Here is a 26,678-nt window from a genome sequence, read left to right on the forward strand (position 1 = left end):
TGAAAGCACTATGTAAGCAACTAGAAGAAATTATTAAGTCACACAAAAATGATGTTAGCAAAATGATACTGCATTAAAAAAGAAAGCATCATTTTAGTAGAAGAGATGTGATTGCTCCCTTACTTTTATATTAATTTGGAAATTCTCTGAATATTTTTAAACTGAAGATGAACATGTCAGTCTTTTAGATTCAAAGGTATACACTATCAGCTCAGTACATGTTCATCAGAATTGAAAATAATTATAACATTAATATAGCTCTGAAATTTACTTATTTCTACTTTATTTCAGAGAAAATTTTAAGTAGTTTTGAAATATCTTTAAAAACAAGATAAAATTAACATAAAAGGAAATGAAGTAAAGATAAAAAATAATGTAAATCCAAAGACATATTAATAGTATCTCAGTAACCAAAGCATAGAAGAGAATTTAAAAGGGACACTTAAGACATATACAGTATCTGTAACATACAAATACATTAATCCATCAGAAGAAACAAAGTTGTTTTTCATACTGAACCAAAAAAATATCCTCTGATGGATAAATTCATCATGAATGACAAATACTACTATGACCCGAGAAACAGGAAAGAAGATGTCTAGCATTTATTAAGTCCTAGTATACCTTAGTACATATGATAATGTTATGAGTTGTTTTTATGTATACATACGTGTGTGTGTGTATGTGTGTGTGTGTTCACTCCTTAATTCTATGAGTTCATGGAACAAAATATAGAGTATTTGTGATCTAATCTGGAGTCATACCAAAGTAGATTTTCAAAATTATAGGGAGATTAGAATGCCTTAGATTAATAGACCTTGATAATCTATGGAGAGATCATTACTTATAATGGAAGATAGAGGGAGTAAGGTATCCCATCTATTTAAAAATAAAACTAGATAAATGGCAGGCAAACACATTCATTTTTCCCACAGCAATTTATTGCCACTAATAAAACCTAAAAGTACTGATACTATCTCCAATTAGTATAGTTCTAAGAGAAAAAAAATGGGTGAGGTTATGTTGTATAACCCACTCATGACTTTTGGGGAGTTTTCTTTTAGAAAAATCTCCTGAACTGCCAAGACTTGTAATACATATAAACATCTCATTCAGGGTTTCATTTGCCTCTGGCACATTCAGATTTAAACATTCAGGAAATTTTAACAGTTGGATTAGTTTTGCTAAAGTTCTTTTATAAAGGGCTATGCATATCATGTGTGTTACCATTTACATCAGTAGCTGCCGGAAGAAGGGAACAATGTCCACATTTCTCAATGGTACAGGAGCACAGCTATCCCACATGGAATTTCATATAAATTAGGAAAAAGTTATGCTGTCTGGACAGACACAACCAGGCTGCCTGACAGATGCATAATTTAGAAAAGGGAGACACCTTTGATGATACCTAACCCTTTTCTCTGATGAATGGACTGTGGGTGGAGAGTAAAACCTGGATGAAATCCCATCTCCACCTGCCACTCCTGGTGCCTTTGTGCAGTGCACAGACTGGGTAGTGGGTACATGGCAGAGTGAACCGATGAGCAGTGCTGACGCTGGAGTTTATGGAAAACATGGCCCAGCATTTATCCTTAATCATGGATACTTTTTAAAAAAATTTTTTATAAACATACAATGTATTTTTATCCCTAGGGATACAGGTCTGTGAATTGCCAGGTTTACACACTTCACAGCACTCACCATAGCACATACCCTCCCCAATGTCCATAATCCCACCTCCTTCTTCCTCCCCACTCCCCCCAGAAACCCTAAGTTTGTTTTGTGAGATTAAGAGTCACTTATGGTTTGTCTCCCTCCCAATCCCATCTTGTTTCATTGATTCTTCTCCTACCACCCCCCCCAAACCCGCCACACTGCATCTCCACTTCCTCATATCAGGGAGATCATATGATAGTTGTCTTTCTCTGATTGACTTATTTCCCTAAGCATAATACCCTCTAGTTCCATCCACGTTGTTACAAATGGCAAGATTTTATCTCTTTTGATGGCTGCATAGGATTCCATTGTGTAAATATACCACATCTTCTTGATCCATTCATCTGTTGCTGGACATCTAGGTTCTTTCCATAGTTTGGCTATTGTGGACATTGCTGCTATAAACATTTGGGTGCACGTGCCCCTTCAGATCACTACATTTGTATCTTTAGGGTAAATACCCAGTAGTGCAATTGCTGGGTCATAGGGTAGTTCTATTTTCAACTTTTTGAGGAACCTCCATGCTGTTTTCCAGAGTGGTTGCACCAGCTTGCATTGCCACCAATAGTGTAGAAGGGTTCCCCTTTCTCCACATCCTCGCCAGCACCTGTCATTTCCTGATTTGTTAATTTTAGCCATTCTGATGGGTGTGAGATGGTATCACATTGTGGTTTTGATTTGTATTTCTCTGATGCCGAGTGATGTGGAGCACTTTTTCATGTGTCTGTTGGCCACGTGGATGTCTTCTTTGCAGAAATGTCTGTTTATGTCCTCTGCCCATTTCTTGATTGGATTATTTGTTCTTTGGGTATTGAGTTTGACAGGTTCTTTATAGATTTTGGATACCAGCCCTTTATCTGATATGCCATTTGCAAATATCTTCTCCCATTCTGTCAGTTGTCTTTTGGTTTCGTTAACTGTTTCCATTGCTGTGCAAAAGCTTTTGATCATGATGAAATCCCAATAGTTCATTTTTGCCCTTGCTTCCCTTGCCTTTGGTGATGTTCCCAGGAAGAAGTTGCTGCAGCTGAGGCCAAAGGTTGCTACCTATGTTCTCCTTAAGGATTTTGATGGATTCCTTTCTCACATTGAGGTCCTTCATCCACGTTGAGTCTATTTTCATGTGTGGTATAAGGAAATGGTCCAATTTCATTTTTCTGCATGTGGCTGTCCAGTTTTCCCAACACCATTTGTTGAACAGACTGTCTTTTTTTCCATTGGATATTCTTTCATGCTTTGTTGAAGATTAGTTGACCATAGAGTTGAGGGTCTATTTCTGGGCTCTCTATTCGGTTCCACTGATCTCTGTGTCTGTTTTTGTGCCAGTACCATACTGTCTTGATGATGACAGCTTTGTAATAGAGCCTGAGGTCCAGAATTGTGATGCCACCAACTTTGGCTTTCTTTTTCAATATTCCTTTGGCTATTTGAGGTCTTTTCTGGTTCCATATAAATTTTAGGATTATTTGTTCCATTTCTTTGAAAAAAATGGATGGGATTTTGATGGGGGTTGCATTAAATGTGTAGATTGCTTTAGGCAGCGTAGACATTTTCACAATATTTATTCTTCCAATCCAGGAGTATGGAACCTTTTTCCATTTCCTTGTGTCTTCCTCAATTTCTTTCATGAGTACTTTATAGTTTTCTGAGTATAGATTCTTTGCCTCTTTGGTTAGGTTTATTCCTAGTTATCTTATGGTTTGGGTGCAACTGTAAATGGGATTGACTCCTTAATTTCTCTTTCTTCTGTCTTTCTGTTGGTGTAGAGAAATGCAACTGATTTCTGTGCATTGATTTTATATCCTTACACTTTACTGAATTCCTGTACAAGTTCTAGCAGTTTTGGAGTGGAGCCTTTTGTGTTTTCCACATGTAATATCATATCATCTGCAAAAAGTGATAGTTTGACTTCTTCTTTGCTGATTTGGATGCCTTTAATTTCTTTTTGTTGTCTGATTGCTGAGGCTGATTGCTAGGACTTCTAGTACTATGTTGAATAGCAGTGGTGATAAAGGACATCCCTGCTATGTTCCTGAACTTAGTGGAAAAGCTTTCAGTTTTTCTCCATTGAGAATGATATTGCAGTGGATTTTTCATAGATGGCTTTGATGACATTGAGGTATGAGCCCTCTATCCCTACACTTTGAAGAGTTTTGATCAGGAAGGGATGCTGTACTTTGTCAAATGCTTTTTCAGCATCTATGGAGAGTATCATATGGTTCTTGTTCTTTTTTTTATTAATGTGTTGTATCACAATGATTGATTTGCAGAAGCTGAACCAACTTTGCAGCCCTGGAATAAATCCCACTTGGTCGTGGTGAATAATCCTTTTAATGTATTGTTGAATCCTATTGGCTAGTATTTTGGTGAGAATTTTCGCATCTGTTTTCATCAAGGATATTGGTCTATAGCTCTCTTTTTTGATGGGATCCTTGTCTGGTTTTGGGATCAAGGTGATGCTGGCCTCATAAAATGAGTTTGGAAGTTTTCCTTCCATTTCTATTTTTTGGAACAGTTTCAGGAGAATAGATATCAATTATTCTTTAAAAGTTTGGTAGAATTCCCCTGGGAAGCCGTCTGGCCCTGGGCTTTTGTTTGTTTGGAGATTTTTGATGACTGTTTCAATATCCTTACTGGTTACAGGTGCAGGTTTTCTGTTTCTTCCTGGTTCAGTTGTGGTAGTTTATATGTTTCCAGGAATGCATCCAATTCTTCCAGATTGTCAAATTTGTTGCCATAGGGTTGTTCATAATATGTTTTTATAATTGTTTGTATTTCTTTGGTGTTAGTTGTGATCTCTCCTCTTTCATTCATGATTTTATTTATTTGGGTTCTTTCTCTTTGCTTTTTGATAAGTCTGGCCAGGGGTTTATCAATCTTATTAATTCTTTCAAAGAACCAGCTCCTAGTTTCGTTGATTTGTTCTATTGTTTTTTTTTTTTTTTTCCTGGTTTCTATTTAATTGATTTCTGCTCTCATCTTTATGATTTCTCTCTTCCTGCTGGGTTTAGGCTTTCTTTGTTGTTCTTTCTCTAGCTCCTTTAGGTGTAGGGTTAGGTTGTGTATTTGAGACATTTCTTGTTTCTTGAGAAAGGCTTGTACCGCTATATATTTTCCTCTCAGGGCTGCCTTTGCTGTGTCCCACAGACTTTGAATAGTTGTGTTTTCATTATCATTTGTTTCCATGAATTTTTTCAATTCTTCTTTAATTTCTTGGTTGACCCATTCATTCTTTAAAAGGATGCTTTTAGTCTCCATGTATTTGGGTTCTTTCCAAATTTCTTCTTGTGATTGAGTTCTAGCTTCAGAGCATTGTGGTCTGAAAATATGCAGGGAATTATCCCAATTTTTTGATACCAGTTGAGACCTGATTTGTGACCTAGGATGTGATCTGTTCTGGAGAATGTTCCATGTACATTAGAGAAGAATGTGTATTCTGTTGCTTTGGGATGAAATGTTCTGAATATATCTGTGATGTCCATCTGGTCTAGTGTGTCATTTAAAGCCTTTATTTCCTTGTTGATCTTTTGCTTGGATGATCTGTCCATTTCATTGAGGGGAGTGTTAAAGTCCCCTATTATTATTGTATTATTGTTGATGTGTTTCTTTGATTTTGTTATTAATTGGTTTTATATATTTGGCTGCTCCCACGTTAGGGGCATAAATATTTAAAATTGTTAGATTTTCTTGTTAGACAGATCCTTTGAGTATGATATAGTGTCCTTCCTAATCTCTTCTTATAGTCTTTGGCTTAAAGTCTAATTGATCTGATATAAGGATTGCCACCCCAGCCTTCTTCTGATGTCCATTAGCATGGTAAATTGTTTTCCACCCCCTCATTTAAAATCTGGAGGTGTCTTCGGGTCTAAAATGAGTTTCTTGTAGGCAGCATATTCATGGGTTTTATTTTTTCCATTCTGATACCCTGTGTGTTTTGATTGGGGCATTTAGCCCGTTAATATTCAGGGTAACTATTGAGAAATATGAGTTTAGTTCCATTGTATTGCCTGTAAGGTGTATATTGTATATTGTCTGTTCCTTTCTGATCTACTGCTTTTAGGGTCTCTTTTTACTTGGAGGACCCCTTTCTATATTTCCTGTAGAGCTGGTTTGGTGTTTGCAAATTCTTTCAGTTTTTGTTTGTCCTGGAAGCTTTTTATTTCTCCTTCTATTTTCAATGATAGCCTTGCTGGATATAGTATTCTTGGCTGCATGTTTTTCTCATTTAGTGCTCTGAATATATCATGCCAGTTCTTTCTGGCCTGCCAGGTCTCTGTGGATAAGTCAGCTGCCAATCTAATATTTTTACCATTGTATGTTACAGACTTCTTTTTCTGGGCTTCTTTCAGGATTTTCTCTTTGTCACTAAGACTTGTAAATTTTACTGTTAGTTGACGCGGTGTGGACCTATTCTTATTGATTTTGAGGGGGGTTCTCTGCACCTTCTGGATTTTGATGCTTGTTCCCTTTGCCATATTAGGGAAATTCTCTCCAATAATTCTCTCCAGTATGCCTTCTGCTCCCTTCTCTCTTCTTCTTCTGGAATCCCAATTATTCTAATATTGTTTCGTCTTATGGTGTCACTCATCTCTCGAATTCTCCCCTCATGGTCCAGTAGCTGTTTGTGCCTCTTTTGCTCAGCTTCTTTATTCTCTGTCATTTGGTCTTCTATATCGCTAATTATTTCTTCTGCCTCATTTATCCTAGCAGTAAGAGCCTCCACTTTTTATTGCACCTCATTAATAGCTTTTTTTTATTTCAACTTGGTTAGATATTAGTTCTTTTATTTCTCCAGAAAGGGCTTTTATATCTCCCAAGAGCATTTCTCTAATATCTTCCATGCCTTTTTTGAGCCTGGCTAGAACCTTGAGAATTGTCATTCTGAACTCTAGATGTGACATATTACCAATGTCTGTATTGATTAGGTCCCTAGCCTTTGGTACTGCCTCTTGTTCTTTTTTTTTTGTGGTGCGTTTTTCTGCCTTGTCATTTTGTCCAGATAAGAATATATGAAGGAGCCAGTAAAATACTAAAATGGTGGCAAAGTCCTTAGGAAAATGCACTTTAGCCAAATCAGGAGAGACCCCAAATCATGGGGAGGACAAAGGGGATAAAAAGAAGTTCAGAAAAAAAAAATTAAAAAAAAAAAGCAAATTTTAAAAAATATAAAAAAGAAAAAATATGTATTTATTAGATTGGTGACTAGAACAGGATCACCCATTTAATTTTGGGAGTATTTTGGTCTCTTAGAAGAAACTACCTCCCAAAATTTTAATGAATGAAATATATATATGAGGGTAAACACAATGAAGGGATGGAATATGCCTATAAAGATGAAAAAAATTTTTTTTTAATTTCTAAAAAAAAAAGGAGTTGTTAAAGTAAGTTGGTTGGGAGAATAAAGAAAAAGAAAGTGGAGAAATTTTGCTCAGGCTGGAGACTAGAATAAGTCCGGAGCTAGATTTAGGGCAGATTTTGATCTATTAGAAGTTGTACCCCAAATTTTTTAGAAGAAAAAACCCTATGTGTATACAAAAAATAAAGTTAGATACAATAAAGGATAAAATATGACTATAATAATGAAGGTTCAAAAAAGATTATTATTTTTTTAATGAAAGGTATTGTTAAGATAATCTAGCTAAAAAATGTTAAAAGAGGAAAGGGTAAAAGTTAAAAAAAATTTAGAAGAAGACAAAAAATTAAATTAAAAAAATTAAATTAACTGTAAGACTAAGGAATCATGAGGAGAAAGCCATGAACTCCATGCTTTGCTTTCTCCTCCTCTGGGATTCTGCTGTTCTTCTTGGTACGTGAACTTGGTCTTGGCTGGATTTCTTGTTGATCTTCTGGGGGAGGGGCCTGGTGTAGTGATTCTCAAGGTTCCTTGTCCCAGGCGGAATGGCACTGCCCTTACCAGGGGCCTGGTTAAGTTATCTGCTCGGGTTTGCTTCCAGTTGTTTTTCTTCCCTGAATGCTTTCTGTAGCGTCCAGAGGACAGGAATGAAAATGGCAGCCTCCCAATCGCTGGCCCAGAGGAGCGGAGAGCTTGGGGTCCCACTCTTTAGTGTGCTCTCAGAGACAAGCACTCTATCACTCCCGTGTACCTGGCCTCTGGCTGCGCTCCAAGCTCACCCAGCCTGTGACCAGTTCAAGGTAACCCCGAGTTGAGAGCTCACTCCTCTGCTCTGTCTCTGCAGCTGCTTTCCTGATCTAATACCTGCAAGCTCTGTGACACTCAGACACCCCCAATCCTTCTGTGATCCCATGGGACCTGGGGCCATGCTGACCCCGCATGGGCTTCACCCCAATTTAGCCTCTGGAGTGATGTCCCTCAATGGAGCAGACTTTTAAAAGTCCTGATTTTGTGCTCCATTGCTCCGCGGCTTGCCGGGAGCTGACGCCTCCCCCCGCGATCTATCTTCCACTGCTTTAGATTCACTTCTCTGCTGGTCCTACCTTTCAGAAAGTGGTCGATTTTCTGTTTCTAGAATTGTTGCTGTTTTTCTCTTCAGTCTCCTGTTGGATTTGTAGATGTTTGCAATGGATTGATAAGCTATCTAGTTGATCTCCGGCTACCTGATGTCATCTCAGCCTGCTACTTCTCCGCCATCTTGACTCCTCCCCCAAGCATGGATATTTGATTGAAATAATTTCAAAATAAGTTTCCAGGATTGGCTATAAGTACTGAGGCTATAAGTAGAGACTGAGGTAGAAGGAAAAGGAAAATTACTTGGGTTTTGACCACTGCCTTCACGGATCCATAATGGGATTTTTTACCCATAATGGGATTTTTTCTGTGAGGGCTGTGTGGAGAACATTTCAAGTCACATTAATGGGAAATAAAACTGGGGAAAGCACAAAAAACTCCATATAGCAGAGGATAAACCATAATGAGTTAATTAAGAATTTTGTAGTAGGTGTAACTTCTGTTTCAGATCCTGATATGTTTCGCCTCAGATTAAAACTCTGTTGCTTCCTGCAGTGGGGTATCTTTGGGAGTTTCTCTTCCTGGCTAGTGATCCCTAAGAATTACCTGTCAGGATCTGCCTTGAAGGTTATCTCACATCCTGATTTATTTGGTTATATTTCCAAGCAAAATATCTAAAACACGTAACACTATAGAGTAATCAAAATATTTTTAAAAGAAAAAGCCCAAAGCATTTTTCCTTCTTTTTAAAACTGCATGTTTGTTTACTGTTTAATAATAGAAACTTATGATTTAGAGTCTTTTAAAAAATATCTTCTTTAAATAGTTCTTAATCTGGGGTTTAGCCCCCAAATGGCTTCTACTTTGATCCTCCATCATATCGGTAGATGCCAAGCACTAATTCCTTTAGAATTATGGATTAAATGCAGTGAAGCTTCTGGTAATATAACAAGTCCAGACTCTAAGCAACAGATTTTCATTGAAACCAAGTATTTTAAAAGCCATTTTGAGAAAGTAAAGTGCTGCCTTAATATACTGAGTAAAATGATAAAATTAGCTTTTTAAAAAATTAATCTTTCTAGTAGTTTTGAATACAAACAACAGCAAAGCATAAGTTTTTGATTATCTATTCATAATAGCCATTGCTCAAAAATTAAGGCATTCCCAAGGGACTGCATTCAATTCACCAAGACCCTGGCGTCATAATGACTAACTCACTACCTGTTGTCCCTTATTTAACACTGTAAATTTAGATGCTCTGCAGACCATGATCTTGATGATCCCAACCAAAGTATTTTTCAAAACCTGACCTTACCCTCAGATTGAGAAATGGCATTTCTTACTAGAGAAATTCCAGTCCTGTGTAATCCCTTTTTCATTTTTCTGGTGGGAGACATAATGATTAAATTAAAGGATTCTAATACCTTCTGCATCCTGGGCAAGCTCCTTAATGAATTCTCCTAAGGAGTCTGCTCGCTTGTTGGTCCTCTCAGCATCCTGTCCAGTTTGCTCGCCATCTGCTGTCACTTTGGTAGCCTAATGATCCAAATTCAGGAAAAGCATAATTAATTGAGATGATGAAGCTACAGCGAGATAAGCTCCCACTAGCTACATTTTCTTTCAAATATAACTCTGAGCCAAAGGCAATCGATGAATTATTGATCAGATATACTGGAAATGACACCCCGTGCTCAAGTATACAATTAAACTTTATTACTTCTTCCATTAAATGGAAATCAGAGAGCTGTACTGGGTCTTTTTAGAACCCTTGCTCTATGCAATGACACAGAAGAAGCGATAAAACACAATTATTTTTGAAGTATCTTTGAGGTAGAGTTGCCAAAAGTCTTTAATGGATTTTTTAGCCTCCACATGTTGCAGTTTTGTCTATATTTTATTTACTGAAAAAGTGTGGAGCATAGCAATGATCTCTGGAGGAGGCCCAGGCAGTCTGTCTCAATAAGCTTGATCCTATAGATGCAGTCTAGATCAATACGTTAATTAAAGAAACAAAGAGGAGAAATGCTTAGCTACTAAGTAGTAAATGCTTATTTTATAACACTCTAAAGATGCCAGGAAAACATTAAAGAAGAATAAAGGCTAACTCTTCCCATACATCATCACCAGAAAAGATGGCTGTTAATCACAGTACCACACATCATGGTCAACAAAGTGAAACAACTTCACAAATAGCTTCACCTCCTGAAGAATGTACCCACGCATTTGCACCTTCCTTCACATTGAAGATGCCACATAACACAAAGGAATCCATTTAACGTGTTTATAGTTAAGATATGCTATATTTAGTTAAATAAAAGGGGCATGTGTAACATTCAGTTTCTTAAAAGATACAAGGTTTAGAGCACCTTGAAGTAGGTATACAGTTTCTCTCTCGATGTATGTGCATATGCTAATAGGACTTCTTTTTTTTTTTTTTTTTTTTACTAAAAAGATAGAGATAATCTAACTATAGATAATGGATCAAAGAATTACAAACTGCCTTAAAATAATTTGAGAAAGGTCCAAATTGGCAGAGTATTAATTCTCTATAATCCCGTACAGAGTGTTTGCCTTCTAGACATGCCCAGAGATTCTAAATTTTTTCTTACACATAAGTGGATTTTAGATAGAAATTAAAATAGAACTAAATGTCTGGCCAACACAGAACATCGTAAGAGATGCTATAGAAATTATACTGCCTTTTGTGATTTCCCAGGGGGCAGTAAGAGGTTTAGTTCCTGACCACTTTCAAGATTTTACATGAAAGGTAGACTATAAAGGCCAACCATCATCAACTAGTTTCTCAACCTGTGAGTGTTACCATCACAAATAAAAAGATGAAAGGGTAAGATCCATGGGAAGTTTTAAAAATCTCTCTTAACAGTCTGCAGTAAATATCCGAAATTATTTGGAGGGTGCTAACCAATTGGTCAAGTAACTTTTTATATATACATTCCACATGCATATACATTTTCAAATGTTATTTGAAAATTACTAAAGTCAGCTGCTTAAGATATTGGACTTCTAAGCTATTATAGATGTTTATCTAGACTGAATTGACTGTACTCTACAAGACCACTCCTATTTTCACATATCACAGACTATACTAAGGGATTTGATCTACAATATGGTCACTTTTATTATCTTAAATTATTAATGTATTACCAGTACTGTATTGCCACACATGATGTGCAATATAATTTAACTTAAAATGTATTCCTTGCTTTATCAATATCTTATACTACTAAAAGATCACAACTTACATATTCACATGAGAAAGGCTACAAATTCTGATGCATAGCCAAAAGCATTTAATTTTTTAAAATAAATGTATATTGAGGCACTGCCTCTTTTAAATTCTGGATGATCATGAACTGGTCATGCCTTTAATTCTTCTTCCTTAATGAATTTATACAACAATATATAAGAGTCATCATTAATAAATTTGGTACTGATTATAGGAACACTGCAATAGTAAGATGTCAAGAATTCTAAATGATCCATGGTAAGAAACAAGTTAGAAAAGTTATCACGAAGACACTATGCAATCAACCACCCCGGCTTCTGTTTAGTATGTAAAAATATGCTAAACTCTTCCTTTCTTAGGCTGGGATCCTGCTGTCTTTACCTGGAATCAACTTCCCCTCTGTCCTTTCAATGGCTGGTTCCTTGTCTTCTGTCATCTTTCAGCTTCAGTGTCCCTTCTAGCTGTGGTCATTTCTAGGGCCTAGCCAGGATTCCAGACTTTCCAAAGAACATTTTCGTCATAGTGCCATGCATTTTAGAATTACTTAGGACTCCCTTATTTATTGGTTACCTCCCTCACTAAAGGGTAATCTCTAGGAGAGCAGGAACTTCATCTGTTTTGCTCATCACTTTATATCCAGCTCCTAGTGTCCTAGTGTGATGCCTGAGAGAAAATATTCAATGAATGTTCAATAAGTGATTAAGCAATTACCTAATGAATCTTGCTAATCTTATTACCATTCTCTCTCTTTTTTTAAGATTTTATTTATTTATCTGCCAGAGAAAGAGAGTGAGAGAGTATAAACAGGGAGAGCAGCAGGTAGAGGAGAAGCTGGCTCCCCGGTGAGCAAGGAGCCTGATGTGGGACAGAATCCCAGGATCCTGGGATCCTAACCTGAGCTGAAAGGAGACACTTAACCAACTGAGCCAACAAGGTGTCCCTTATTACCATTCCTAGTGCCTGCCTTTCTATGAATATTCCCTGTTTATAATGTCATTCTTAACTCCTCTCCAATTAACCAAAATTAATCCAGCCTTCAAGAGTCAGTTCCAACTCAACCTTCTCAGTGAAGCCATCCTTGATTATTTTGGCTTATGCTTTATTATATTTTTTTCCCTTTTCTTTCTTTCCTATTAAAATTTTTCTTTTAATATGCCATGAGATAGCGTGATTATATATCTTTCAAAGAACTTTCCTAGCTGCATCTTCCAATTCTTCCAAAGACTTCACCAGTCTTTCCAATGCAATAAAAGATTCTGTATTATACTTCTGCCTTCCTTCTCTTTTTGAAAGTAGTATCATCCTGATGACATCAATGGTCATACATTCTTATCTAATGAGGAAAAATATTTACAAACATCAGAAACCCAAGGGAAGGAGAGTGAATGCCGCATTTCTCTGTTGGCCCCAAAGTGCTAAATCTCACAAAGGGATACTTCCAAAGCAAACACGCAATGATTTTAAAACTTTCACTGCATCACAACAATAAAGCAAACAGTAATTAAACACCTACCAATTTTTTCCCTCAAAACAAAATAAAAAACAAAACAAAAATGTAAACAGGAAGATATCTCTATTTTTGCAGTTCCTCCAATCATGTTAGAAGGGTCTCAAATTCAATGATCAAATAACAGTATTTTCATTTTAAGATGTTCCCCTTCCCTGCCCCCTAGGCATTTAACTTGAAAGAATAGGCTTTCTTACATATTAATTTTATACATATTTGAAGCAGCAGGAACTATCAATAATTTGGCATTTCTGTTTATAGTAGCTCCAATAGTTTTTTTTAACTTCACAAAGCTATTATCCAGCGTTGCTCCAAAATAGAGATTGTAGATTCTAGGTACCAATTTTTTTTTTTTTAAAGATTTATTTGAGAGGGGCGCCTGGGTGGCTCAGTGGTTAAGCTGCTGCCTTCGGCTCAGGTCATGATCCCAGGGTCCTGGGATTGAGTCCTGCATCGGGCTCTCTACTCAGCAGGGAGCCTGCTTCCTCCTCTCTCTCTCTCTCTGCCTGCCTCTGCCTACTTGTGATTTCTCTCTGTCAAATAAATAAATAAAAATCTTAAAAAAAAAAAAAAAAAGATTTATTTGAGAGAGAGAGAACATGAGCAGGGAAGAGAACCTCAAGCAGACTCCCTGCCCATTGGAGAGCCAGAGGCAGAGCTTGATCTCACGACCCACAAGATCATGATCTCAGCTGAGACCTAGAGTCTGACACTTAGTGAGCAACCCAGGCACCCAACATAACATTCTGAAATCAATGTTTAGTCAAAGAAATGGGAAGCAGGGCATTACACTTAATTTTTGGATTCGATACACTAAAAAAAAAAAAAAAAAATGTGAAACCTAGGAAAAGTTTCTAAACATTTTATAGAAGAAATAGAGACCTGCAAAATCTGACTTTGATTTGTATGAATTTTACACACTGCATAGATCTGTGGCATCTGCTAACTGCAGCAGATGTGTACGTATTTACCCCTGCCTTTTACCCCCACCCTCACCCATCTCCTACCTTATACCAGCTATCATGCACAGGAGCCCAAGTCATCAGAGACAACCAGTAAATGCAGTATGGTGACCTGCTGTGAAACATCAGAGCAAAAAAAGTCCCTTTCCAGCTTCATCAACGTTTTGGTGTAGAAGAAAATTGACAGCCAAGTTCTCATTCTTCTCAGAAGTAAACTATGTTCATAGCACAAGTCCTTCAGGAAATCCGAGTGCCTTTAATCTTTCTGTGGCTTCTTAGTCTGGAGGTGCTCATTGAGTGTAGCTCACAGACTCAATTCCACCTACTGCAACTCGACCACTGTCGCCTCCCATCTGGGCTCCCCCAGCTCCTTGACCCACCTACTTCTTAACCTGGTCCATTTAACACCAGAATCAAATGTTCCTGGGTTTGACTAATCTGTTGCAGGAGTTGAGAATGTTCTTGGCCTCTTGCCACAATGCTAGAGGCAGGGAAGGATTCTTTTGAGTCATTTGTCTCATCTGTTGAAACTGAGGCTGATCCATAGGAATTCAAATGGTCTTCTCCAGAACTTGTTGTAGGGTCGCTGCAGCTGCAGCCACTGAAGACTGGGGAGCCAGCCCTCGTGCTAGCTGCTGAGGAGGGAATCAACCACAGTCTGACTTTCTCTATCTCCAGGATTCCCATAGAAAGAGGCTCCACTACTCTGTCAGGGTAGTTAGAACAGACTCTCAGAGCAGCAATCATTTGCTGGCCTTCATGACCCATGGATATGATCTTGGTTACCATGTTCTTACAAGACTGCCCTGTGACACACACACACCTGTTGCGTCTTCAAACAGTTTGGCCAAGAAGACTCTCCTGATGTACCCTCTGTTGATGGTGGGCTTATAGCCACTGGTGCTTGAAGCAGGGGCATGGGTGGGGCCCCAAGCAACAGCCCACACCAGGGAGGAGCTAACAGTGGTTCCATGGCAGGATGTGATGGCTGGGCTGTAGCTGGTACTGTGCTGTGACAGCTTTAGGTATTGGCACCATAAGCACCTCCAGGATTCTTCATCAATTTGATATACTTTTAGACCAGTATCATCATGGAGGACTTTGCCAGAATAAATTAATTTTTGGCCTGCTATAGGAAAGACATCTATAGGAAAGACATCTTTCTCCCTTTTCAGACTCAACCTTCTCTTTGGTGACTCCACTGTCTCGCTGGGGTCAATGTCAATCCTGTTGCTGGACGGTCTGAAGGGTAACCTGCTTGGTGCAACCAGGCAGCTCCGCACTGGGTCTGCTAGCCACTGGGTAGGACCCTTTCTTAGATTTTTAAAAACAACGATCATTACCACCATTCATGATGATGTTGAGTAATTACTTTATTTGGTGTTTTTCCATGTCTACCTATCTCTGTCCTTGGGGCTGGGGCTAGGTCTTATTTATTTATTTATTCATTCATTCCTCAGAGTGCCAGGCAAAGTAGATATTGAGTGATTCGCTGGTATATTGAATTATCTACAAATCCCTTTGAAGTTCCAACATCTGTTGGAGGAAACAAACAAACAAACAAATCTCTATGCCTTCCCAATACCATGCAAACTGGCCTTCTGCCAGGTGCTAGGTTTGCCAGTTGAATGCGGATAGCTGGGCAGTTTCTGGGTGCTTTTCAGAGCCTAATGGGAAGCTTGTTTAGGAGGACAGCCAGGCACCAGACCCTCAGTCCCAACTACACTTCTTTCTTGTCACTGGCCTCATGGTCATTAAAGACTAACCTGCAGTTACACACCAAAGAGCATGTGGGTGCAGGCAGGGTTGGGGTTGGGATGAGGCAGAACTCTTTAGGGCCAGCACAGTGCTTACTGGGGGAGAAGGTAGCCTTCCCCTGCAGAGATAAGAAGAGCCGCCCCTCTCGGCGGTGCTCCAGAAGCGGAGGAAATGTGAGGTTCCTGGTTAAAAAAAAAAAGGCATTGACTCATGGTATTAGCTCTCTAAAAGGTGAGCGATAATGTCAGGCTCAACCACACCCTGGATTGATATGTGTGTTCAGAAGGGCTTGTAATATTCTCTTGTGTCTCATTTACTCTTCCTGCCTTTAAAGATACACAGAGGGCATAATCCCTATTATTATACTGACAAAAGAGTAGTTATGGAGAGGGTAAGTGCCTCCTCTGAACTCATACAGACAGGGAATTGGGGGCAAAACACAAATTTTTATATTTTGTCCATTTCTAGCACTAACTTATATTATGCTAATATCTGGGAAGACGAGGAAAATACATGAAAAAGTTGAGCCTTCTGGATGGGAGGAGGGACGCTGCTTGAGCTCAGGTAGTACTTGAAGTATATCACCTTAAGGCTTTAGTAAATTAACATATTTAAAAATCTATGGCAGAACATCATATACAGACATTTTTAAAAGTCATGTCTTATTACACAGTAATTAAATTGAAGAGTCACCCTTGTCAAAACCACCCATGAGAGACTCCATAAAGGAAGCCTATGACAAATGCGCGATCACCTATGCAGAGTGGTGATAGATTGCAGTATCATGGTGAAATTCATGACAATCAGTTTCACCCAGGACAGGCTATTGATAATGTTACAGATGAATGCTAACTACTACATGAGAGGAGCTCTCTGTCTGATTCAGTTTGGCTCTCCTTGCATCTTATTAAAATGCCATTCTATGCCTTAATCATATTCCCTCCTGTTCACTATTATCTTGTCCTTTGAATATTTGACAAATGTCTTCTCATTTATCCTACTATGTTGTACAATCTTCCGTTCATTCTCTATCTTTGATTTTCTTATTTTTAAATCCTCTTACCTCAGTTCTACAATCTTTCCAGTGTTTCTTTCTAACTGACGCCTTAAGCAGTACCTTGTGTATCTCTTTTACCTTTGATTATCTTTTTTTAAATTCAAGTTCACTAAGCTAGGTATTTTTTCCTTCTATTTTTATTTTTTCTTTTTTTTTTGGAGTATTTATATTAGACAGCATGCATTACCATTAGGCATGCATTAATTTACTTCTGAACAATGTAGCTGTTACTTTCTTGCTTTAGCTCAAGCAGTTCTCACTGTGCCTCTTGAAATCTGCACATAATTTTCTTGGTTGGATATTACTAGTGTCTTTCATTTTCTGCTTTCTTTATGTTAAAACTAGAATTTAATGGGGCAAAACTAACTAGTGAATAGACAACATTGCTTAGATGCCATTCGCTTTTGCATTTGCAGATTTATATGGCTTCCTGCTAAAATTAAAGTTCAGATCTAATCATTTATATGATATTCTCAAGGGTCGTCTTCAAAAACTACCAGTTTTGTAAATCTAAGTGTCAGTAAAGTACTCCTCGGGCAAGCTATTAGGCAATACACAAAAAAAGCGATAGGGAGAAGCCAGGTGGCTCTCTGGAATGGTAATAAGTGACTTCTATACAATTTCTCCCTAAATAGTTCAGGTGTTAGTTTTAAGAGTTCCAAACTGAACAAGTGTGATGTGCTTGATATTCTCTTTATCTCTCTTTTAAAATATAATAGCAGAAATAAAAAACATTGCTGACAACTTAAACTTCTTAACACTATAAATAAGGTAAACATACAATATTGTTGGCACTTAAGTCATTTAAAAAGTAGTTAATCATTTCCAAAATAATTTGATTTAAATTTGATTTTAAATAGGCAGTAAAAGACAATGCAAATATAGCTGAATTCTGATATTTTATATAGTTCAGTTTATTACATATTATTCTTACCTTATGGATAAACATTTAGGAGATGATTATCAAAGAAGTAAAACATCCAACTGAATATAATTATAAATACATGCCTGATTTTAGTGTATTTTTGAGACATTAAAAAAACCAGTGCTTATTTTGAGTTTTTCTACTTGTCATCTAGTTGTTCAAATGCTATTAAATTATTCACAGTTAATTAATTAAACAAATTACTGAACTACTGTGTGCATGACATCGGTGATACTGTGATGAGAAAAATAAAAAAATTAAAGGACATAACTCCTGCGCTTTTCAAGCCTACAGTCTGATAGAGTAGAGAAGTATTTGTTGAGTGATCATGAAAATAAATTTATAATTACAAACTGAAGAAAAAGTACAGTAGTGTGAGACAGTAGTATAAGACACCTAAAATGTCTCTCAGAGGGCAGGGTTCCATAATTGAGGTTTGAAAGGTAAACTGGAATGAATAGAAGTTAACAAGATACAGGAGAAGGTGATTTACTTCAAAGGCTAAAAAAACATGTGGAAAGGCGGAAAGGCTGTGGTGAGATGAGGTAACTGAAGGGCAGTATGGCTGGAATGCAGATGGCCAGAAGCACAGGTAGGAGACTCAGCCAGCAAGAGGATTTGAGGCTTTAACCTAAGAGCAATGAAAAGTTGGAAGGATGAGTTTAAGCACTCAGATGACATCTTCTAATCTGGAATAGCAAAAGTGTATTCTGGCTACACTGTAGAGAACAGAGTGGAAGGAAAACAAGAGTAAAAGGAGAAGTAGTAGCTAGAAAGCCACTGTGGCCATTTCAAACTAAAGATTATGGAGCTGGAATGAGAGTTGGGTAGTGGAGAGGAGATCTGTACAAGAAGAGCAATCCTCTGCATTTGGTAATGGGTTGAATAAGTGGGAGGCCCATGAGGAAGATAAAGGACCAAGAAAAATTTCTAGCTTTCTGGCTTATATGTTAAATGCATCAGGGTCCAGATAACCAGAAAGATGAGGCTGGGCAGTTAAGCAAGAATCAGATCACAATGGAAGAGCATCATATGTCATGCTAAACAAAATGGAGAGCTGTTGTAGAATCTAAAGGAGAGTGACATGATGAGATCCATGATTTGGAGAGTTTACTCTGTCATATGATTAATAATTGGTTGGAGTTGGAAATGGCTTATAAAGAGAGATCATACAAGGATACTGAACTGGATTCAGTTGAAAATGAAGGTAGAGTAAAGGGTAACTTAATAATTTTGGGGGGGTGGAAATTGACTACATATTGGAGGACAAATTACTGAGATGCTCTAAACAGGAGAAAGAATGGGTTTTAAGAGGAAGATGATGAGATTAATTTGTGATGTCCAATCAGCAGCTAGGTTTTTGGGACTGAAGCAGAATAATGTCTGTCTTGAAAATATAGATTTGGGGGGCACCTGGGTATCTCAGTGGGTTAAGCCTCTGCTTTCAGCTCAGGTCATGGTTTCAGGGTACTGGGATCAAGCCCCACATTCGGGCTCCCTGTTCAGCAGGGAACCTGCTTTCCCTCATCTCTGCCTGCCTCTCTGCCTACTTACGATCTCTCTCTGTGTCAAATAAATAAATAAAATACTTTAAAAAGAAAATATAGATTTCTGAATAATCAGCATATACACGGCAATTAAAGCCCAAAGAAAGAATTTACAAGTGAGAAAAGATGCAGATTGATGACTGCACCCCAAGAAAACCAATTCTTAAGGGATGGGCAGAATAAGAGCCTGAGAATAAAAGGACAGAGAATTAAGAGTAAACTAGAGGAGAATAGGTCAAGAAGGAAGGAAGGGTCAAAAATGACAACTGCTAAAGTGGGTTCAAGTAAATTAAAGTTTTCATTGGATTTAATGACCAACTTGTCATTGGTTATCATCTAGAAATAGCTTTAGTAGCAAGCTTGGAGAGAAAATTTAAATTGCAGTGGAGTGAGAAGTGAATGCAGAACTGTCTCCAAGGCTTTCAAAAACTTTGGCTGTGAAACAGAAGAGAGAACTAAGAACAGTAGCTATGGAGGTATGTGGAGTTGGCATCAAAAAGCATCTCAGTAGTTACCCACATTGTAGGACAGTTCAAATATGCTGAATTTAATTCCTATGTTCAAGAAACTTACATTTCAAGAGGGAAATCAGATGGCAATAAATCAAAATACATTGAAAGAGATATATGATTATGTAATATTTTGCCTATGTAATATTTGCACTATAAATTATACAAAATGCATGTTAAGTGTTAGTTCAGGGAGGAATGTGATTCTCTTTATCACAGTATTAGAGAACTAGACTGCTCTAAGAAAAAAAAATGAGCATAAAATATAAAAGCACTTGTAGGAGAAAGGGCAAGCTCCTACACCAGCTATGTAGGATAAGACTCACCAAATGCTTTAACAAATCTAACGAATGCATTATTCATAAAGCAACTAGTTAACAAACAAAGAAGAAAAGAAAAAGCATCAAAAAGACTGGATGGTCTCCCTGCATTCTACCATCAGCTGGACCAAGGATCAGTCTATTCAACTACCAAAACATAACGTTTTAATTATTCAGAAGTCATAAAGCTCTTCAAGGATGAGCATATTCTATGCTATTTTAAAAGATGATTTCCCCAATAAGAGAGTGCTTTCACAACTATTCATAACACTTTGTGAAAAAAAGTTTTATGTGGAAGGAGGCAACATGGCAGAGGAGTAGCAGACTGAAATGACATCAGGTCCCAGGAGTTCAGTTAGATAGTTATCAAACCATTCTGAACACCTGAAAACTCAACAGGAGATAGAAGAGAAGAAGAGCAGGAATCCTACGAACAGAAAACTGACGACTTTCTGGAAGGTAGAACATGTGGAGAAGTCAATCAGAAATGACGGGAGGATAGACTGTGGGGAGGGGGAGGGGCTGGCTCTGGGCATGCAGTGGAGCAGCGGGGCACAAAATCGGAACTTTTAGAAATCTGCGCCTCTGAGGGACATTGCTCCAAAGGCTAAGTGGGGTTGGAATCCTTGTGGGGAGAGTGTGGTTTCAGGTCCCACAGGGTTGCAGAAGGATCGGGGGTGTCTGAGTGTGGCAGAACTCCCTGCTATCAGAGCAGGGAAGTTGACTACAGAGATGGAGCTCTCAGGTTGGGGTTACCTTAAACCAGATCCAAGGTACAGTCAAAGAACTGCTCTTTGAGCAGGGACCCTGCAAGTGGCAGATCAGAGAGACCCCCTACTTCCTTCTCTGGGAGGAGTGGTGCAGGAACTTGTGGCAGGAATCTGCTGGGTTTGGAGACTCCAAACAGGGCTGTGCGCCAGAAATAGAAATACTCAGTCACAAGCTGAGTGAGCTTGGAGTGCAGCTGGTGACCAGGGAGATGGGAGGGATTGACTGCTTTTCTCTGATGGCACAATGAGAAGTAGGGCTGCAAACTCTGGGCTCCTCCAGGCTGGAGATTGGGAAGCTGCCATTTTCATTTCTGTTCTCTAGAGGTCTACAAAAAGCATTCAGGGAACAAAAGCTCGCAAGAGTGAATCCGAGCAGATGCTTTAGCCTGGCCCCTGGCAAGGGTGGTGCATTCCGCCTTGGGCAAAGACATTTGAGACCTGTGGCAACAGTCCCCTCCCCCAGAAGATCAGCAAGAACACCCAGCCAAGACCAAATTCACCGATCAACAAGAACAGAACTCCAGAGCTAAGGGAAAGCAATGCATAGAATTCATGACTTTTTCCCCATGATCCTTTAGTCTTGCAAAGTTAACTTTTTAAATTTTATTTTTTCTCATTCCATTTTTTAAAAATTTCCTCTTTCCTCTTTTAATAATATTTTTAACTAGTTTAACTTAACAGTAACTTTTTAAAAAAAATCTAAGTCTTCATTGTTATAGCCGTATTTTATCCCTTCATTATAGTTAACCTTATTTTTTGTATACATATAGATTTTATTTTCTTTAAAATTTTAGTATACAATTTCTTCTAATAGATCAAAATATACCCTAAATCTAGCTCATGGCTTTGTTCTAGTCTCCAGCCGGGTCACATTCTCTTCTCTCTCTCTTTTTTCTTTTTCTAACCATCTTATCCATTCCTTTAAAAATTTTTTTTTGAAATTTTCATATTTACAGTCATAGTCCATTCCTTCATTGTGTTTACCCTTATTTTGTGTGTGAGTGTGTATATATATATATATATATATATTTTTTTTTTTCTTTCTTTAATATTTTGGGAGGTAGTTTCTTCTAAGAGACCAGAACACACCCAAAATCAAGTGGCTGGCTCTATAATATTAGGGAAGAGAATTTCCCTAATACAGTGTGTGTGTGTGTGTGTGTGTGTGTGTGTGTGTTTATTTAATAAGTATATATATGCTTTTTAAAAAAATTTTAAATTTTTATTTCTTTTTTTCTCTCTCTTCTCTCCCCAGTTTTGGTTCTCTTCTGATTTAGTTAGCTTACATTTTTCTGGAGTCTTTGCCAGCCTTTTAGTATTTTATTCTCCCATGCATATAATCTTATCTGGATAAAATGACAAGGCAGAAAAACACCACAAAAACAAACAAACAAACAAACAAACACCAAAAAAAAAAAAAAACCCAAACAACCAAAAAAACAACAAGAGGCAGTACTGATGGCTAGGGACCTAATCAATACGGACATTAGTACTATCAGAACTAGAGTTCAGAATGACAATTATCAAGGTGTTAGCTGGGCTCAAAGAAAGCATGGAAGATATTAGGGAAACACATTCTGGAGAAATAAAATCCCTTTCTGGAGAAATAAAAGAACTAAAATCTAACCAATTGAAATTTAAAAAGCTATTAATGAGGTGCAATAAAAAATGGAGGCTCTTACTGCTAGGATAAATGAGGCAGAAGAGAAAATTAGTTAAATAGAAGACCAAATGACAGAGAATAAAGAAGCTGAGCAAAAGAGAGACAAACAACTACTGGACCACAAGGGAAGAATTCAAGAGGTAAGTGATACTGTAAGATGAAACAATATTAGAATAATTGGGATCCCAGATGAAGAAAGGGAGAGAGGGGCCGAAGGTATATTGGAGCAAATTATAGAAGAGAATTTCCCTACTACAGTAAAAGGAACGCACATCAAAATCCAGGCAACACAGAGAATTGCCCTCAAAATAAAAAAAAATAGGTCCACACCCTGTCATCTAATAGTAAAACTTACAAGTTGTAGTGACAAAGAGAAAATCCTGAAAGCATCTTGGGACAAGAAGTCTGTAAAATACAACGGTAGAAATGTTAGGTTGGCAGCAGACTTATCTATAGGGACCTGGCAGGCCAGAAAGAACTGGCATGATATATTCAAAGCATTAAATGAGAAAAATATTCAGCCAAGAACACATCCAGCTAGGCTGTCATTGAAAATAGAAGGAGAGATAAAAAGCTTCCAGGACAAACAAAAACTGAAAGAATTTGCAAACACCAAGCCAGCCCTACAAGAAATATTGAAAGGGGTCCTCTAAGCAAAGAGAGAGCCTAAAAGTAGTAGATCAGAAAGGAACAGAGACAATATACAGTAATATTCACCTTATGGGATACAATGGCACTAAATTTGTACCTTTCAATAGTTACCCTAAATGTAAATGAGCTAAATGCTCCAGTCAGAAGACATGGGATATCAGAATGGATAAAACAAAACAAAACAAGACCCACTGATACGCTATCTACAAGAAATTCATTTTAGATGCAATGACACCTCCAGATTTAAAGTGAGGGGGTGGAAAACAATTTATCATGCTAACGACATCAAAAGAAAGCTGGGGTGGCAATCCTTATATCAGATCAATTAGACTTTATGCCAAAGACTATAATAAGAGATGAGGAAGGATCCTATAACATGATTAAAGGGTCCGTCCAAAAAGAAGATTTAACAATTTTAAATATCTATGCCCCTAACATGGGAGCAGCCAATTTTATAAACCAATTAATAATAAAATCAAAGAAACACATTGACAATAATAAAGTAATAGTAGGGGACCCTAAACCCCTCATTGAAATGGACACGTCATCCAATCAAAAGATCAACAAAGAAATAAAGGCTTTACATGACACACTGTACCAGATGGATATCACAGATATATTCAGAATATTCCATCCCAAAGCAACAGAATACACATTCTTCTATAGTGCACATGGAATATTTTCCAGAATAGATCACACCCTGGGTCATAAATCAGGTCTCAACAGGTACCAAAAGATTGGGATCATTCCTTGCGTATTTTCAGACTACCATACTCTGAAGCTAAAACTCAATTACAAGAGGAAAGTTGGAAATAATTCAAATACTTGGAGGCTAAAAAGCATCCTACTAAAGAATAATGGGTCAACCAAGAAATTAAAGAAGGATTGAAAAAATTCATGGAAAAAGTGAAAATGAAAACACAATTGTTCAAAATCTTTGGGACACAGCAAAGGCAGTCCTGAGAGGAAAGTATATAGTGATGAAAGCATTTCTCAAGAAACAAGAAAGATCTCAAGTACACAACTTAACCCTACACCTAAAGGAGCTAGAGAAAGAACAGCAAAGAAAGCCTAAACCCAGCAGGAGAAGAGAAATCATAAAGATCAGAGCAGAAATCAATGAAATAGAAACCAAAAGAATAATAGAACAAATTAACGAAACTAGGAGCTGGTTCTTTGAAAGAATTGATAAGATTGATAAGCCCCTGGCCAGACTTATCGAAAATAAAAGAGAAAGGACCCAAATAAATAAAATCATAAATGAAAGAGGAGAGATGACAACCCAAACCAAAGAAATACAAACAATTATAAGAACACATTATGAGCAACTATATGCCAGCAAATTTGACAATCTGGAAGAAATGGATGCATTCCTAGAGGAATATAAACTATGACAACTGAACCAGGAAGAAATAGAAAACCTGAGCAGAGCCATAACGAGTAAGGAGATTGAAGCAGTCATCAAAAATCTCCCAACAAACAAGAGCCCAGGGCCAGGTGACTTCCCAGGGGAATTCTATCAAACTTTTAAAGAAGAATTAATGCCTATTCTCCTGAAACTGTTCCAAAAAAATAGAAATGGAAGGAAAACTTCCAAACCCATTTTTTGAGACCAGCATTACCTTGATCCCCAAATCTGACAAAGACCCCACCAAAAAAGGAGAATTACAGATCAATATCCTTGATGAACATGGATGTGAAAATTCTCACCCAAATCCTAGCCAATAGGACCCAACAGTACATAAAAAGGATTATTCACCATGACCAAGTAAGATTTATTCCTGCAAGGAATGCTTTATTCCTGCAAGGAAGGCTGCAAGGTTGGTTCAACATCTGCAAATCAATGAATGTGATAGAATACATTAGTAAAAGAAAGAACAAGAACCATATGATACTCTCAATAGATGCTGAAAAAGCACTTGACAAAGTACAGCACAATTTCTTGATCAAAGCTCTTCAAAGTGTAGGGATAGATGGTACATACCTCCATATTATCAAAGCCATCTATGAAAAACCCACAGCTAATGTTATTATCAAGGGGGAAAAACTGAAAGCTATTCCCCTAAGGTCAGGAACACACACGGCAGGGATGTCCACTATTATCAGTGCTATTCAAAATGATACTAGAAGTCCTAGCCTCAGCAATCAGACAACAAAAGAAATAAAAGGCATTTGAATCGACAAAGAAGAAGTCAAACTATTACTCTTTGTAGATGATATGATACTTTATGTGGAAAACTCAAAAAACTTCACTCCAAAACTGCTAGAACTCATACAGGAATTCAGTAAAGTGTCAGTATATAAAATCAATGCACAGAAATCAGTTGCATTTCTTTACATCAACAAAAAGACAGAGAAAAGAGAAATTAAAAAGTCAATCCCATTTACAACTGCACCAAAAACCACAAGATACCTAGGTATAAACCTAACCAAAGAGGCAAAGAATCTGTACTCAGAAAACTATAAAGTACTCATGAAACAAATTGAGGAGACACAAAGAAATGGAAAACGTTCCATACTCATGGACTGGAAAAACAAGTATTGTAAAAATGTCTATGCTACCTAAAGCAATCTACACATTTAATAAAATACCTATCAAAATACCACCATTTCTCCCCCCCCCCCAAAAAAAAATGGAAAAAAACACCTAAAATTTATGTGGAACTGGAAAAGACCCCAAATAGCCAGAGGAATGTTGAAAAAGAAAGCCAAAGTTGGTGGCACCACAATTCTGGACCTCAAGCTCTATTACAAAACTGTCATTAAGACAGTATGGTACTGGCACAAAAACAGACACACAGATTAATGGAACAGAATAGAGAGCCCAGAAATAGACCCTCAACTCTATAGTCAACTAATCTTTGCAAAGCAGGAAAGAATGTCCAATGGAAAAAACAAAACAAAACAAAACCAGTGTCTTCAAGAAATGATATTGGGAAAATTGGATAGCCGCATGGAAAAGAATGAAACTGGACCATTTCCTTATACCATATACAAAAATAGACTCCAAATGGATGAAAGACTTCAATGTGAGAAAGGAATCCATCAAAATCCTTGAGGAGAACACGGGCAGCAACCTCTTCAACCTCAGCTGCAGCAACTTCTTCCTAGACACATTGCCAAAGGCAAGAGAAGCAAGAGCAAAAATGAACTATTGGGACTTCATCAAGATCAAAAGCTTCTGCACAGCAACGGAAATAGTCAACAAAACCAAAGACAACTGACAGAATGGGAGAAGGTATTTTCAAACGACATATCAGATAAAGGGCTAGTATCCAAAATCTATAAAGAACTTATCAAACTCAACACCCAAAGAACAAATAATCCAATCAAGAAATGGGAAGAGGACATGAACAGACATTTCTGCAAAGAAGACATCCACATGGCCAACAGACACATGAAAAAGTGCTCCACATCATTTGGCATCAGAGAAATATAAATCAAAACCACAATGAGATATCACCTCACACCTGTCAGAATGTCTAAAATTAACAAGTCAGGAAATGATGGGGAGAAAGGGGAGAAAGGGGAACCCTCCTACACTGCTGGTGGGAATACAGCCACTCCAGAAAACAGCATGGAGGTTCCTCAAAAAGTAGAAAATAGAACTACTCTACAA

At 37.7% G+C, this 26,678-nt stretch overlaps 1 protein-coding gene across 6 annotated transcripts in view; it reads right to left on the minus strand.

Annotated features, from left to right (window-relative positions):
• Positions 1-26,678, minus strand: part of LAMA2 (laminin subunit alpha 2) — a 641,423-nt gene that overhangs the window by 127,297 nt on the left and 487,448 nt on the right. For all 6 annotated transcript variants that reach the window (XM_082731189.1, XM_082731188.1, XM_082731187.1 and 3 more), the window contains one exon: positions 9,568-9,679. In XM_082731189.1, coding sequence (XP_082587315.1) covers positions 9,568-9,679 — 112 coding nt within the window. The remainder of the gene's footprint in view (positions 1-9,567; positions 9,680-26,678) is intronic.

Source organism: Mustela nivalis (assembly GCF_964662115.1).
Source record: "Mustela nivalis genome assembly, chromosome: 5".
Classification (NCBI taxonomy): domain Eukaryota; kingdom Metazoa; phylum Chordata; class Mammalia; order Carnivora; family Mustelidae; genus Mustela; species Mustela nivalis.